Here is a 15,762-nt window from a genome sequence, read left to right as displayed (position 1 = left end):
AAGGCCAGGCAAACCCAGTATGATCTGGTCCCTTCAAGGGCCCTCACCTTACTTCTTCCCCTGCTCATTAAACCCCAATTCCACAGACCACCTTCCTCTCACACTTGAAGCTCAGGTCAGCCTCCAGGCCTCTGGACCTGCTATTCTTTGTGTCCCCACATCTTGGTTTCTTTATATCTTTTGGGTCTCTGCTTAAATGTCCTTATTTCACCACCCAAAGAGGCTACCACTATAATATACGCTCAACGGGGGCAGAAACATGGTCTGTTCTATCCCATCATACCCCCCAGCACCTGGCATCAGGCCTGGTATGTAGCAAGCACTCTCCACACTTGCTAAGCAAGTAACTGAAAATAAATGAAAACAGGCAAATCTATGGAGAAAGAAAGTAGATTAGTGGTCACCTAGGGTTGAAGGAATAGTTCTCACCCCTCTGGAGCCCCGTACATGGATATCTTTGGTTTCTAGGAGCCATTCTTGTTTTGTTTTGTTTAAATAAAAAAAAAATTTAAATTAAAATAAAAAAAATCCCTAGAACATAACCTAGCATAAATAGTTAACTGAAAAATAAGATAATTATTCTGTGAAGAAATCAAATGCCCTGCATGGTTAACAAGAAAAAAATTTGCAAATATCTTCCTTTGGAATAAACAATCTCCCATATCATAAAAACTAAGAGCATAAATGAAAGGCCAAGTGATTGTTTTTGGCTTAAAGGATCTGAGGATAATCACCTTTGCAAGACCCGCTCGATGGGCTCCTTTAGACTCCATGTACGCGAGGTATTTGTTGAACTCCCGGAACTCCTCCATGGAGGGTCTGAAGGTCATGATCTTACAGCTGGGGTTCAGAGGACTCTCTACCTCAGCCACCTCCATGATGGTTTAGGGCAGTCTCTGCAGAGGAGATGATGCAGTCATCAGCACTGAATTATTGTGTGCTTAAGGTTGGCGGTCATTTTTCCCAAAAAGCATATCAGCATTCCCAGGAGGAACTCTTCTCCTTTATTTACCATTCCCTCTACCACATCATTGAGGAGACTTCCTTATCTCTCCCTGGACTCCTGGGGGAAAAGCCAGCCTCTAATCTTCCTCCTCCCAACTTCCTATTTCTGTGATTCAATCACTGACCTGATTGTATTACTTGCCTACTCAAAATCCTTCCTAGTAAGAACAAATTTTCTAACTTCACAAGTTTACAAAAGGTGTTGTTTCTATGTACCAGTTCTGAAACACTCTGTCATACATGCACCTGCATAAAGGCCTAGTCTAGGTTGAGTAGTGAATGGACAATGTTCAACATCCCCAGCACAGACTTGACTTTAGGTGTACTTCCACTTGTCATAATCTTTCCCAGAACAATTTACAAACTACCCATTCAGCAAAACTACCAAGCACCAGACTAAAGTACTGGAGACAGAGAAATGGATAAGGTTTGTCTTCACCATCCAAACTCACTGTCTAGAGGCAGAACAAACCTCAACACAAAACTGTACGCTGGCAGGAGTAACTAACTCCACCTAAATTACTCAGAAATGACTTCCCCAGAAAGGAACACAGTTAAGACTTATTAGAAGGTGTAAGGTTTGCCAGACAAGAGAAAGAGTATTCCAAGCAGTGAAAATACCTGGAAGTACTGTAAGGACAGAGAGAGTTTAGTTTGTCAGGAGCTTAGAAAAGATTATAGGACGGACTTCAAGCTGTATTACAAAGCTGTAATCCACAAGACAGTATGGTTCTGGCACAAAAACAGACACTGAGATCAACAGAACACAATAGAGAACTCAGAAATGGACCCACAAACGTATGGTCAAATAATCTTTGACAAAGCAGGAAAGAATATCCAATGGAATAAAGACAGTCTCTTCAGCAAGTGGTGCTGGGAAAACTGGACAGTGACATGCAGAAGAATGAACCTGGACCACTTTCTTACACCATACACAAAAATAAACTCAAAGTGGATGAAAGACCTCAATGTAAGACAGGAAGCCATCAAAATCATCAAGGAGAAAGCAGGCAAAAACCTCTTTGACCTTGGCCACAGCAACTTCTTACTCAACACATCTCCAGAAGCCAGGGAAATAAAAGCAAAAATGAACTATTGGGACCTCATCAGAATAAAAAGTTTCTGCACAGCAAAGGAAACAATCAGTAAAACTAAAAGGCAACTGACAGAATGGGAGAAGATATTCACAAATGGCATATCAGATAAAGGGTTAGTATTGAAAATCTATAAAGAACTTATCAGACTCAAAACCCAAAAAACAAATAACCCAGTGAAGAACTGGGCAAAAGACATGAATAGACACTTATCCAAAGAAGACACCCAGAGGGCAAACAGACACATGAAAAAATGCTCAACATCACTCATCATCAGGGAAATACAAATCAAAACCACAATGAGACACTACTCACACCTGTCAGAATGTTTAACATTAACAACTCAGGCAACAACAGATGTTGGCGAGGATGCAGAGAATCCCCTCTTTCGCAGTGCTGGTGGGAATTCAAACTGGTGCAGCCACTCCAGAAAACAGTATGGAGATTCCCCAAAAAACAAAAAATAGAACTACCCTACAACCCAGTATTTGCACTACTAGGTATTTATCCAAGGGACACAGGGTTGCTGTTTCAAAGGGACACATGCACCCCAATGTTTATAGCGTCACTATCAACAATAGCCAATGTATGGAAAGAGCCTAAATGCCCATCCATGGATGAATGGATAAAGAAGATGCAGTATATATATGTGTATATATATACACACACAACGGAGTATTATTTGGCAATCAAAAAGAATGAAATCTTGCCATTTGCAACCACGTGGATGGAACTAGAGGGTATTATGCTAAGCGAAATTAGTCAGAGAAAGACAAATATCATATGACTTCACTCATATGAGGACTTTAAGAGACAGATGAACAGATGAACATAAGGGAAGGGAGGCAAAAATAATATAAAAACAGGGAAAGGGACAAAACATAAGAGACTCTTAAATATGGAGAACAAACAAAGGATTACTGGAGAGATGGGGGGATGGACTAAATGGGTAAGGGGCATTAAGGAATCTACCCCTGAAATCATTGGCTAAGTAACTTGAATGTAAATTAGAAAAGCAAAGCAAAGCAAAGTGGAAAGAAAAGAAAAGAAAAAAGAAAAGAGGAAAGTTTACAGGATGTCAAAGTAAAAAAGTAGGTAGCAGACTGTGCTATAAAAATATGAACTTAATTATGCTGACAATAGTCAGGATGATTCCCTCAACATTTACTAATCACCTAATACACATGGAGTGCAAAACTGAGTAAGAAGCACTGGCCTGCCTGCCCCAGAAAGGAGTCCTGCCCCATCCCACTTCCAGATGCAGTAACAGTGCCTGGCATCTGACAATCCAAACCACAAATACTCTCAGAACAAAGCTTTCCTTTTTTTTTTTTTTTTTAATAATTTTAATTTGCCTGACAAAAAGAAAAACTGGGACAGGATGGAATAGATAAAGATGAAAACATGCTGGGGCGCTTGGGTGGCTCAGTCGGTTGAGCGTCCGACTTCGGCTCAGGTCATGATCTCACAGTTCGTGAGTTTGAGCCCAGTGTCGGGCTCTGTGCTGACAGCTCAGAGCCTGGAGCCTGCTTCGGAGTCTGTGTCTTTCCCTCTCTGTGTCCCTCTGCTGCTCGCTCTCTGTCTCTCTATCAAAATAAATAAACATTAAAAAATTTAAAAAAAATTAAAGATGAAAACATACTATGGGATAATAAGAGGTTAAAACAGATCAGGGCTACAGATAAAGATGTGATCATCATTCAGTAAAGGTTTAAATAAGCATCTATCTCAAAAAGTACATGTGAGGAGAATCAAAATTAAACCCTGCCACCCACTATTAACTTAATATAAAGGAGAAAATAATCTGCATGGATATAGATATATTAATACATGACAGAAAATATTCTCCTTGCCTCAGGGACGAGGCATGGAAAAGAAAAAACCTTCCAGGCCACGTCCTTGCCTATCCCCCTTCATATGTGATACACATGCCCAAATCCATGGGTTGCAGGATGGAAGTCTAACCTCTATACAGGATACACATAATCCTTAAGAAGTGCCTAGATTAAGCCTTTACATAACTATCAGGGCCTTGTCCCTCACCACAGCCTGCATTGTACTTTAAGCTCCAACAACTTGCACCGATTTGTGCTTCTCTCAACAAACCAGAACTCTCCATGCCTTTGCTCAAACCACTCCCTACCATCACAGTAGCCTTTAGCTACCTCCTTACCTGGCAAGATTCTCAACCCTTCTCAAGTAGGCCTAAGTGAACCATCCTGTTTGCTTTGACCTCCCTCTCTGCATTCCTTATAGCAGTTGCCTGTCCCAACAGTTGACACTTCCGACCATACGCTGAAACTCTAAACCCATCAAAGGAAAATCAGACTCTCTGTCTCTTTAAGCCCTAACTTCCAGTCTGGGATCCAGCCTGGTTTGTAACATCTGCTATAATAACTACATGCCAACCGAATGAAGAAATAAATGACAAAATGCTAAAGTATATACATAAAATGATACCAAATGCAGGAAAAAGGAAAGCATTGATCTCACACACAGGAAAGTTACTTAGAAAACAAACTCATTTGCTTGACTGGTAAAGAATAATAGAACACAAAAATCTGTGCAGTGAAAAGGGGGAAGAAGCTCCCAGATTACCTTTGTAGAAATATTTGGTACCTGGAAGAGAGCCTTACTTTTTCCCTCGCCAAAGAACAAGGGTGGCATGCATAGCTCTCCAGAAGAGGAAAAAGCCACTAGGGAAGAAATGAGAAATCTAGCCAGTCACTCAACAGTTACTGAAGGCCTAACTGCTGAGCGGGCATTCAGGAAGGATGAAGAGAAACCCTAACAAGGAGTGGAGTGAAATAGACAATAAATAAGTCATAAGCCCTCTGTAGAAGAAACCAGGGAGTAGCTATTTTATACAGGGTAGGTGAGGGAAGACACTTCAGGTGCCTGAGAGAGGGAATAAATCATGCAGATATCTGAAAGAAAAGCATTTTGAACTAAGAGCAAGGAGCCTCTTGGGCTCTTCAAGGAATAGCAAGGATGTGAGTGTGACTAGCACTCATAAGAAAAAGAGAATGGTGACAGGGAAGATGAGAAGAGAGAGTTTGGGGGAAATAATCTGGGGCTCTTCCTCTTCTTGTACATTCCCATTCTTGCTACTCTAACAGGTATTTCAAGGAGATGACACGGCTTTCTAAGGTAACTCTCCTGGAGGATTTTAAGCAGAGCAGTGAGCAGCATCATTCTGGCTGCTGTACCAAGCAAAGACAAGATTGGAAGCACAGAGACAATATACACCAATCCAGGCAAAATAAAATGGTGACTTTGACCAGCAGCGAGAAGTGAGAAGTGATCAGATTGCAGATATATTCGGAACAGAATTTCCTGATAGAAGTGAAAGAAACAGACAAGTCAAGATTTTTGGCCTAAAATACAGAACAATGGTTCTGATAAGAAACTGAAGCCAGAGGTCTATTAATATATGCAGAGAATTAGTAGCAATCAGAGTTAAATCTCTGCCCAGTTTGCTACCTGGCCTTTGAAACATACTTTGCCTCCTCGTGGTGTCACTATTCCTTGACTACACAAAACTAGTTATACCTACAAATCAGGTACATATACTAAAGACCTGGTTAGCTTATATTTCAGACCTTTTTCAATCTATAAAGTTAATATATGATCATCATAAAATTTGAAATATACTAAAGTATCTAAAAATTTAACGTTAATCCCACCACCCTAATCTTTGCCAAAATGAGAGGCAAAAAAGTCTATTGTTAAGCTTTTTTATTTTTAAGTTTCTTTATTTGGGGGGGGGGGGGGAAGGCAAGAGAGCAGAAAAGGGGCAGAGAGAGAGAAAGAGAGAATCCCAAGCAGGCTTTACGCTATTAGCACAGAGCCCGATGTGGGACTTGATCCCACAAACCATGAGATCGTGACCTGAGCAGAGATCAAGAGTCAGATCTTAACCAAATGAACATACAGGTGCCCCAAGTTTCCGGGGTTTTTTGTTTGTTTGTTTTTGTTTTGAATACTAGTGATACTGATCATTTTGGGGGCGTTAATAACCATTTTCATTTCATGTTTGGGTTGCTTCCTTACATTCTTTACCCTTAAAAGTTAACTTATAAGTTTTCTGTTCCTTGAGTTTTTCCTAATCCACATTTATCACGACCAAATTTAATCATGCTGCACAAATTCCCAGCCACCCTTCTTTCTCCTTTACTTTTACTTCTCTGAATCATGCAGAAAAGTAGGTTTAAAATGCTCTTGCAATAATGATTCTTAGAAAAAGACTGTTATATTTTGGGAAGAATATACCTATGATTTTCAGCTGAAGGTGATACAATGATCATTTTTTCAACGTTCCCCCTCTTTAGAGACTGAATCCCCAAAGTGAGTAACAGCAATACTGTGATGACAACTTTGTTGTTTTGCTTCTACAGAGCTAGCCTTCAATGTTTTTATAAACCACCAAAACCAAATAGTCATATTTCTGGTAAATACCCTAAGATTTTTTTCTTAATGAGCTAAAGATCTTTTTTATTAAGTGAAGAAAAGCCTAACACTAATTCATACTTCTGTAATTCTCCCAAACTTCTTTTCTGAAAAATTTTACCTTATCATGAAGGACAAACATCTATTCTTATTTTAATCATGTATCTTTATTTGGCAATAAAAAAAGAAACTGGGGCTGATACTTTCCTGCTAAATGTAAATCTATATCCTATATTGCTTTCCTGTGTACACCTGTATTTCCAACTTCTGTTCTCTTATTTAAGCAACTTCTATGAAAAACATAAAAACGGATGGTTCTCATCTTAGGGGTATTATTTTCTTAGACAACACCTTCCCACAGAACTGGTCTGCACTGCTAACTGCCTCGGAAGAGAACACTTAAGGATCTACTGCAATCCTAAGAGATAAAGCACTCACCATTTAAGCAGATAATTAAGCTAAAAAGAAAATGAACTAAGGCACAATTATCAGTCATGTGATATTAGAAGAGAACACTCCCCTATGCTTCCTCATGTGCACTCGCCCGAACACTGGAGGCATCCTTGCCAGCCCTCACTCCTCCCTCCCTACAGTGAGATTTTAAAAGAAACTGAGCAGTCAAGGTCCAGAAGGAACAGGTGTGACTACTCTACTCTACTTCAGTTCCCAAGTGCTAAGTCCACCAGAGGCAGCTGGAAATCTCGAATCTTTTTTTTTTTTTCAAAAAATGTTTATTTATTTATTTTGAGAGAGAAAGAGAGAGAGCGAGAGCCTGCGAGCATGCAAGCTGGGGAGGGGCAGAGAGAGAGAGAGGAAGAGAAAGAATCCCAAGCAGGCTCCATGCTGGGGCATGGCCCTGACACAGGGCTCAATCTCATGACCCTGAGATCATGACCTGAGCTGAAATCCAGAGTGAGATGCTTAATCAGTTGAACCACCCAGGCACCCTGGAAGTCTGGCATTTCTATTGCAACACTGAAGCTCACCCACTTTGGGCCTCACAGTGAGCCAAGTAAGCTTCTACTTGCAGAGTGCCTCAGTCAGGCATTGTTATGAGTTGAATTATGTCCCCACAAAAGATGTGTTAAAACCTAACCCCTAATACATGTGAATGTGACTTTATTTGAAAACAGGGGTTTTGCAGATGTAATCAAGTTAAGATGAGGTGATGCTTCATGAGGGCGGACCCTAGTCCAATATGACTGGTGTCTGTATAAGAGGAGAAGGGCTGGACAAAGAGGGAAGAATACCATGTGAAGAGGGAGGCAGCCTGGAGTCATGCAGCTACAAACCAAGAAATGCCAGCAAATATAAGATGCTAAGACAAAGGCACAGAACAGATTCTTCCCCAAATCCTTTACAGAAAGCATGGTCCTACTGACACTTTGATTTTGGCCTTCTAGCCTGCAGAACTGTGAGAGAATAAATTTCTCTTGTTTTAAGCCATCCAAGTCTGTGGTAATTTGTTATGGCAGCCCTAGCCAACTAACACAGGCATCAGGGGTCATATTGATGGGAACATAGTAGCCTACCACATTCTCCAACCCAGTTTCACCAATAGTAAAGCCTATAATACTCTGACCTTCCATCTGACTCCTTCATCTTTCTCAGTTGGGTAGAAAACTGGCAGACCACCCTGAAAATGCCACATTAGCCACTAGCACTGCCTATCTAGGAACTGAAACACAACAGGGACATCGGGCTTTAAATTCTTCCCTTTTCTATCATCCCAGGACCTCACAGGCCTGGAGCCCTAAGTTAGAGAGCAAGACAGCAAAGAAAATCCTCAGTCTATTAATCATTTTTTGTCTAAGCCAGACCTCAATCCTCTCCCAGAGACCCAGGGGGCTCTTCTTTAATCTTCTTGGTCCCATTCAAATCAGCAGTCCACCTTGCTCTACCAGCCTACAGAGATCAGAAGTAAGAATGGGAAGTTGGACTCAGGGAGACAGTTCTGGGAAAGAAGAGTCAAGGCAACAGATAAATCTGTGCAAAAGTTTCTTTTATTGCACAGAATCTAGGATGAGTCCCAGGAGAAGGTTCCTGAAGAGAAGTGATCCAAGTAAACATGTAGATTCTTTCCAACAGTCTATATTCTTTCCAACTCACAATCCTGCCTGTACCACTCTTTATACTCTTGGTGGATGGAAACAGGCAGAAATCATCCTCCTGGGCGAACTGAGCAGTGCTTCTCCTTCTCCTGTTCACCAAAGATCTGGCAAGATTAACAGATACTGGAGCACTCAGAGTGTCATCTTCTCAGAATTAAGTATATAGAAGAGGTGTTGAAACCAGCAAAATTGCCAAATATTCACTCTTGGCTCCACCCCACATAACATTCCTTTCCTGGGCCAGACTACAACGAGGTCTAGACTTCAGTGAGTGGGTCAGGAGAAGCAATTTTCTTTCCATGAAATGCCCACAGTGTAATTGATTCTAGTTGCAAACCCCAAACTTCTTCCCAGCACTAAATATTATAATATATAATATCTAATTCATGTGTCCACTTCAGTCTTGCATCAATTTTCCAAATGCACTGAGTCAGATATTAATGACACAAGTCATTTCTTGGTTTTCGTTCTTGTATCTCTTACACTTCCCTAAGTGTCCACCAATAGGTGTCTGGTTGGATCAGTGTGGTACTTCCAACAACAGAGTATAGGCAACATAAAAAGAATGAGAAGGATCTCTAAGTACAGATCTGGGGTGATTTCCAAATTACACTGTTAAATTAAAAAAGCAACGTGCAGAACAGAGTTTATAATATTCTACTTTTTGTATAGGAAGCAAGATCCAACCCACAAAAATGGTTACCTATAGTGAAAAGAAGAGACAGGTAAGGAAGCAAAACTTTTATGAGTATAGCCCTTTTTCTAGTTTTAACTCAGCAATCACGTAAATGATATACAAAATTAAAAACAAAATTAAAAAGAAAAAAAAAAAGCCAGGCCTAACACCTGAAAAACAAATTAACTGTATAATAAGTCAGTGACATGAGCAAACAAGGAAAAGAATTGCTTAAGTAACTTCGAATCACAGTATTTAGGCTGTAGATTCTAACAGGATATACTTTAGGATATAGGATGATTTTTTAAATGTATATAAATTACATTTCTTTGTTAGATTTTTTAGTAGTAATATTAGTGTTAGGTCTTTTTTAACTATTACAAGTACGCTATAAGATACAGCAAGTAAGCAATAATGCTAACATCATTAGGAATCAAGATTTTCATTATAGGGGTCCCTGGGTCACTCAGTGGTTAAGTGTCTGACTCTTGATCTCAGCTCAGGTTTTGATCTCAGGATCAAGAGATACCAATATAAAATCCTTTGATTACATAAAAAGTGAGTCTTTCATTAGAATTTGAAATAGCAATATGAAGTCAAGATTTTTTTCTCTTAAAATGTTTATCTTCTAATACTGCCCACTGAAAAAGGCATAGAAACAATGACAAAACAGTAATAAAAATTACTGCACACAAATTATGGTCTCTAAATATTATATTTCAATAAAAAGAACCAGGGATATTTGAAGAAAAGGCTAGTTCCAGGTCTGGGACAAGAAATGTATAATATGTGACTAAAACATGTTGTTCCAGAAAGCAAGCAAGCTATCAAAGACTAATGAGAGTACATTATCACTTCAAAACTAAATCACTACTAAGAAAATTAGATATCATGTGCCTCCTGATAAGATACACTGAGAAGGATACACCATCACTTATATGGCTATTCCAATGAAAAGTAAGACTGTTAGAGAATAAAAAGAGCATTACATATTGGATAAAAACTATATGTATGCACCAACAACCAGCCACCAGATATTTGCACAGAAAAGCACAATAATGTAACAAGGGAGAAAAAAATTAGATTAAAAGAACAATAACACAATGGATGCCTTGCTAGCTCAGTCAGTAGAGCATGCAACTCTTTATCTCACGTTCATGAGTTCAAGCCACATGCTGGGCATAGAGCTTACTCAAAATAAAAAAATAGTATTATAGGGGCGCCTGGGTGGCTCCGTCAGTTGAGCATCCGGCTTCAGCTCAGGTCATGATCTCATGGTTTGTGAGTTCAAGCCCCGCGTCGGCTCTGTGCTGACAACTCAGAGCCTGGAGCTTGTTTAGGATTCCCTCTCTCTCTGCTCCTCCCCTGCTCACATTCTGTCTCTCTCTCTCTCTCAAAAATAAATAAACATTAAAAAAATGTTTTTAATAATAATATTATAAAAGAGCAGTAACACAACTAGAATAAAGGGTCTTTAATATGTTTAATATGTATGCATATGCATATCTACATTCTTATAAACCTGAGAATATCCTCATTTAAAAGGCATAAATTAGAACATTGAACCTTTTAGATTCAATACTCAGACTTTTTCTAACTGCCTAACCTATTATTTTATACTTGTAAAGTTCAATGGCAGAATGTCAGAGTTCCTTTATCAACAGTCAGATTCTACTAAATAGGCAACTATTAGAAAATGGGAGATGAGGGTTGGGGAAAGATAGATTCTATTCAGTCACAGCTTGCACAACACAACAACCACCTAATTGTTAGAAATCCCATTATCTTTTTCCCTTGGGATAAAGTTTCCATTCATCTCTAACAGTACAATGGCCACAACCATGTTGATTAATTAGTCTGTGCCCAAATCCTTAGGTTGAAGCACTAGACTAAACAAAAGATTACTGTAGCCAGTGACAGTTACTCGGCTTTCCAGCACTTAAACTAAATTGACATCACACTGGTAATCTCAACCAAACAGAATGATATTTTTTTTTTAATTACTATTACAATGGATGTTGAAGTAAATCACCTTGTATATTTCTTTCAAATTGTGACTATTTCACTTAAGAGGCAGCCAGGTGGAGGCAGACAGAGCCAGACAGAGCCAGACAGAACTGGATTCTTTTTTTTTTTTTTTTTAAAGAAGGCATCATTCCCAATGTGGGGCTTGAACTCATGACCCTGAGATTGAGAGTTGCATGCTCTACAGACTGAGCCAGTCAGGCAACCCCAGAACTGGATTCTTATCCCTCCTGTCTCCCCCACTTAATGACCACATGACCTCTGGAAAGTTTCTTAAGCTAGACCTCTATTTCCTCATTAATACCACTCCTCCCTACAGCATTGTAATGGGTACTCAGTTCGAAGTTAAATGTAAGAATCTAGCACATTGTCAGGCTACACAGTAATGACACAGATGTTGGCTTAAAAAAAAATGGGGTGCCTGGGTGGCTCAGTCAGTTAAGTGTCCAACTTCAGCTCAGGTCATGATCTCACAGTTGGTGGGTTCAAGCCCCACGTCAGGCTCTGAGCTGCCAGCACAGAGCCCGACGCAGGGCTTGAACTCACGAACTTGTGAGATCATGACCTGAGCCGAAGTTGGTCACTTAACCGACTGAGCCACCCAGGTGCCCCCATGACTTTCTAATTGCTATTGGCTACATGCTGTCTTTAGTCCTCTTCCCAGTCTCTTTGTAGCCTTTAAAACTGAATAAGTCCTCCCCTGGTACAGCTACTGCAGATGGGGAGGACATATACCATCCTCCATTCACTCTCTCATGGTTAACTCCACCCTCCACCCTGAACTCCTTTCTGCACTCCTCCAGAGCCAAATCTTCCACAACTGGTATACCACAAGGTTCTTTCTGTGGTTGTCTTCCCTTTCCATCAGTCACAGACAGACACTGTCATCCAACTGTCCTTACCAATGCCTCAGAAATATGCAACAAGGACCTCTCTCCCCTAAATCCAAGTCCAGCAAATCTAAATGCCTAGTAGGCAGAGCCATTTTTAGATGATTCTCAAACTCAACAGAGAGAAAACTTAATCCAAAAGTTACTAGGAATAAAAAGGAATCCTTCCTCTAAAATCTGCTTCTCTACCCCACAGTCCCAATCCTAGTTCATTCAATCCATCCATGGTCCTGCTCTGCCTTTTTCAGCCAGCACTGACCAGCACAATCCTCAGCGCTTACAAGTGCATGAGGGAACATGCACACAAGTGGCTGTAATACTACAGGTCAGGGTTATCTCACACGTAGACTCCATTATGAAGCCTTTCCTGGCAACACTCCCCACCAACTAACGGTCATTTTTAATGTTCTTCTCACCCTCACTCCATATATACACAGTCATCCCTCATTATTCCTGGTTTCAGCATTTGCAAATTCACCTACTTGCTAAAATTTATCTGTAACCCCCACACCAATACTTGTGGCACCTGCATGGCCATTCATAAACATTCGCAGTATTGAAATATTTGAATCAGCCAATATCACATCCCTTCAGCAGAGGTCAAACAAGGACATGCTCCCTCTTGTTTCAGTCCTCAAACTGTAAACAAATATATTTTTGCACTCTCTTTAGTGCCAGTGGTATTTGCATTTTTTCTGTTTCTTATTGGTGATTTAGCTGCTTAAAACAGTCCCCAAGCATAAGTTCCTAAGTGCAAGAAAGCTATAATGTGCCCTATGACAAACATACTAGGTTATGTAACTTCAGGCATAAGTTATAGTGCTGCTGGCATGGGTTCAATGTTAGTGAATCAACAATTATATATTAAATAAGGTGCCTTTAAAACAGAAATATACAGGGGTGCCTGGGTGGCTCAGGTGATTTCCCCTCAGGTCATGATCTCACAGTTGGTGGGTTTGAGCCCTGCGTCGGGCGCTATGCTGGCAGTGCAAAGCCTGCTTGGAATTCTCTCTCTCACTCTCTCTCTGCCCCTCCCCAGCTCATACTCCCCCTCCTCTCTCAAAAAAATAAACATTAAAAAAAAAACAAGAAATACACATAAAACAAGGTGATTGACATATAGCTCAGTTGACAAAAATGTGTGATCAAAGCCTCACAGAAATCTAACCCTGTATTTCCCCTCAGTATTCAGTAATTCAGTATTCTCAGAGACTTTATGGAACATAACTACCAAAAATCATGAGAATCAATTATATCTTAGCCCTTTGAATGAGACCATTCAGAAAAAGCCTCCACCCCTCAGCCCTGGAAGCCATCTTCCCTCCTTCCCTCAAGAATTTCTCCCACTCATGGCAGTGAGCCCAGGCAGCCAAATACTGCATACTGCAATTGACGTGCACAAGCTCCATTACTGCCCTAGGAACTCAGAATTGGGGAACAGAGGAAGCCATGAAGGGCTGGGACAGCCATTTTTCTTCCTTTTGCATAAACAGAGAATGACCAAAGGAAGGACATTAGCAGAAGGAAGTAGAATAGAGAGAATCCACATAGCCCCAGAGAGAGATTTGAGGGGGAAAAAAGGAAGGAAAGAAACCAAGCCTCAGACATCGTAGGCATAATGGAAGTCATAGAGTAAACACTCAAAGAGTTTGCATCTGCAAGAGACTGAGTAGTCTGAAGAGCTGAAATCTACATTGCAAAAGGCATTCCAGATATGCTTTAAATTCTTCCAATATGAAGAGGCTTGAATTCAGAACTGGACAGAGTGTGGACTGAATTGGAGACCACAAGGTTTTCTTCTTACTGGAACAGAACTAGCACAGGTAATTTAGCTCTTAAGAACAGTCCTGGCACTATTACTGATCTCTGGATGACAACTAAGACAGCATGTTCATGGAACAAACAAATGCAGCAGCAACCTCCTGCACCCCAGATTTCAGCCATGGTGCTATGATCCCAGACCCTGATTCTTCAGTTTTCTATTTGTGGCAGAATGGCAGATCTGTTAGCAGCACCTCCAGCAGTAGTGTTCTGGGATACATCCAGTGCCTGCTCTCCAAACTTCAACAGCTCCAGTATCAAATCCATTTCTGCTTAAGTTAACCAGGGCAGTAGCCATAATATGTCACTAAATCATGACTGATAAAATTATCAAATACAAGCTGATAACAATGATGAATGGAAAAGAAACCTGGTATACAAATACCAGATGTACGGGCATCCAACTCTTGATCTCAGCTCAGGTCTTGATCTCAGGGTCATGCATTCAAGCCCCACATTGGGTTCCACGCTGGGCATAGAGCCTACTTTAAAAAAAAAAAGAAAGGAAAGAAAGAAAGAAAGAAAGAAAGAAAGAAAGAAAGAAAGAAAGAAAGAAAGAAAGAAAGAAAGAAAGAAAGAAAGAAAGAAAGAAAGAAAGAAAGAATACCAGATGTAAATCAAATGAATGTTTTCTTCATATCTGCTTGCCTTTTATTAGTAATCCTTTCTAACAATCAGTTCCTTGATATATCTTAATGAAATTAACTTGAATGACTCAAAATTCATTCTGTAATATTGAGTACAAATTATCAATTGAGCCACTAAACAAACTAACCAGCCACCTACAGCCACTTACTCTTAGTGGCCTACTATAGTAGAAGCTCTCAATAACCTTCTATTTAACAGATTTGCCAGATAAAGGATACACACTATATATTATCTCTGAAAAACACCACACAGTACAAACTTGAGTATGTTTATTATAAGTACCAGTTGAATTGCATGCTTAGCAATCAAGTGTTTATTTCCAATCCAGTTTATGCTACTTGTGCTAATTATCTGACATAATTAAATATTATGTAAATAGATGAAGTATGAATACAACAATGTTATGTTTCTATAAGATTTAAGTTGAATCTTTTGGAGTGATCCAGTAAAGATGAGATGATTTTTAAAAAAGGGAAGGGGGATATCAAATGAAGTGTGGGAATTGCAACAGTAAAAGGTTAGGGGGTAGAAGGATTTGTAAAATCTACGATTCCAGCTCATATTACTTCAAATGTTTCACTCACTCTGCTTTGAAAAAATAGAAACTGAAAGCGGTAGATGCTGTATTGGGTGTGGTTTATGCAAAAGAGGAAATGCAGGACTTCAAACTTCTTTCAAAGAAATGGCTTTGCCTTACAACAAAAGATAGGCAAATTATTGTACAAGTTTTAAGTAGAAATAAAATAATTGATGTATGTATCTTTTTTTATATAATAGGCATCTTTAACCAAAACAAAAACTACTCAATACCTTGGGAAAGAACCTTTCTGTCTTATAATAATGAAAGGTCAATAATTGTCAAAAGTCTTTCCACATGGCTAAGGATAGCTATTTCCCTTATTTCTTCCACACTGCCAAACCTCCATTCATGCCTTAGAAGAAAGTTAAATCAATGAAGGCGTCTAATGTGAGTTAAAGAAAAACACAAAACTTTGTGCGTTTATTCTTATACTTATTGCTATTATTACTTTTTTTTTTAACTT

At 39.7% G+C, this 15,762-nt stretch overlaps 1 protein-coding gene across 24 annotated transcripts in view; it reads right to left on the bottom strand.

The window, feature by feature from the left end:
* KDM4C (lysine demethylase 4C) overlaps positions 1–15,762 on the bottom strand; it is a 430,991-nt gene that overhangs the window by 392,252 nt on the left and 22,977 nt on the right. For 17 of the 24 annotated variants that reach the window (XM_045042967.1, XM_045042977.1, XM_023242276.2 and 14 more), the window contains one exon: positions 735–896. The exons of 1 other annotated variant lie outside the window; for it this stretch is intronic. In XM_045042967.1, the coding sequence (XP_044898902.1) occupies positions 735–878 (144 nt within the window). In that variant the 5' untranslated portion in view covers positions 879–896. Of the gene's footprint in view, positions 1–734; positions 897–14,441; positions 14,557–15,762 lie in introns of those variants that run through there. 6 more of the 24 variants (XM_045042971.1, XM_045042972.1, XM_045042975.1 and 3 more) reach the window with 3 other exon arrangements.

Source organism: Felis catus, chromosome D4 (assembly GCF_018350175.1).
Source record: "Felis catus isolate Fca126 chromosome D4, F.catus_Fca126_mat1.0, whole genome shotgun sequence".
NCBI lineage: Eukaryota > Metazoa > Chordata > Mammalia > Carnivora > Felidae > Felis > Felis catus.
Note: the sequence above shows the minus strand (reverse complement) of the source record. Positions and strands in the feature narration are given on the sequence as shown.